Source organism: Lipotes vexillifer, unplaced genomic scaffold (assembly GCF_000442215.2).
Source record: "Lipotes vexillifer unplaced genomic scaffold, Lipotes_vexillifer_v1.1 scaffold680, whole genome shotgun sequence".
NCBI lineage: Eukaryota > Metazoa > Chordata > Mammalia > Artiodactyla > Lipotidae > Lipotes > Lipotes vexillifer.
The window spans coordinates 2795163-2796437 of record NW_006780838.1 but is presented as its reverse complement, the minus strand read 5'-3'; the positions used below and the strand labels follow the sequence as shown (position 1 = coordinate 2796437).

At 71.2% G+C, this 1275-nt stretch overlaps 1 protein-coding gene across 2 annotated transcripts in view; it reads left to right on the top strand.

The window, feature by feature from the left end:
- NXN (nucleoredoxin) overlaps positions 1-1275 on the top strand; it is a 143847-nt gene continuing 142572 nt past the window's right edge. Inside the window, exon 1 of one of the 2 annotated variants that reach the window (XM_007454240.1) lies at positions 1-440. In XM_007454240.1, the coding sequence (XP_007454302.1) occupies positions 69-440 (372 nt within the window). In that variant the 5' untranslated portion in view covers positions 1-68. The remainder of the gene's footprint in view (positions 441-1275) is intronic. The other variant, XM_007454241.1, reaches the window with a different exon arrangement.

Genomic DNA, 1275 nt, shown 5'->3' with positions numbered 1-1275 from the left:
CCAAGGGAGCGCGGTCGCCGCCGCCTGCCTGCCCGGGTGCCCGCGTGCCCGGGCAGCGGTGGGCCAGGATGTCGGGTTTCCTGGAGGAGCTGCTGGGCGAGAAGCTGGTGACGGGCGGCGGCGAGGAGGTGGACGTGCACTCGCTGGCTGCCCGCGGCATCTCGCTGCTCGGGCTCTACTTCGGCTGTAGCCTGAGCGCCCCCTGCGCGCAGCTCAGCGCCAGCCTGGCCGCCTTCTACGGCCGCCTGCGGGGGGACGCGGCGGCTGGGCCAGGGGCTGGGGCTGGCCCGGGGCCGGGGGCCGGGGCGGCGGCGGAACCCGAGTCGCGGCGCCGCCTGGAGATTGTCTTCGTGTCCTCGGACCAGGACCAGCGGCAGTGGCAGGACTTCGTGCGGGACATGCCGTGGTTGGCGCTGCCCTACAAGGAGAAGCACAGGAAGGTGAGCTGCGCCGGCCTCGTCGTCGTCCCCGGCCTCGTCGTCGTCCCCGGCCTGGGTGCGCAGCCCGCGAGTTCCCGGGAGCCGGGTCCTCGCTGCCGCCCCCACCCCGGCGCCCTCTCCGCCCCCTCCTCCGTCGTGCACGAGCTTCCCCGCCTGCCCCTCAGCGTCCCCTGCCTCTGCCCGCCTCCCTGTCCCGGAACCTCGCCGGCTAGCGGCAACTCCTCTGTGCCGGTGCCAGGCCGCGCCCGCTGTGGAAGTTTGAAACCCCCGGGACCCCGACTCGCGTCCTGGGAAGTCGAGAGCCCGGTTCCCCCATGGTGGGAAGCCTCGAGTATGGGGTGGCTGCGCTCGGGGGTCGCGACTCGGTGACCCCCACCCCCAGGCAGAGGCGCAGGGAGGGGCCGCTTCCTTCCCTCAGCGCTAGACTCCCCGCGGATACCTGTGGTGGTGGGGGAGGGCGCTAGCCCCCTACCCATAATGCCTGAACCAGGAAGTTCCCTCTCTTTCCGAGAGAAATCGGCTTTTCTGGGGCTCTCTCCGGCTGTGGCCGGGGACCCGGAGGCCGAGGCTAGGCCGCCAGGCGCCGTTGAGGAGGGGGTCTGCCGCTGACCGTGTCTTCGGGCGAGAAGGAGCTCGCTCGTCTGCCTTCGCCTTCCCTCCGTCCCCCACCCTACCCCGGGCTGAACTAGCGGCCCCCGGGGAGCCTTTCATTGTCTGGCTGTCCAGCCATCCTCACCAGATGCCTCTCGGGCACCGGACCAGACCCGTCCGTGCAGCTCTTAGTTGCTTGGTTGGTGGGCCAGTGTTGCCTTGACACAGAGTTAAATGCTGAACC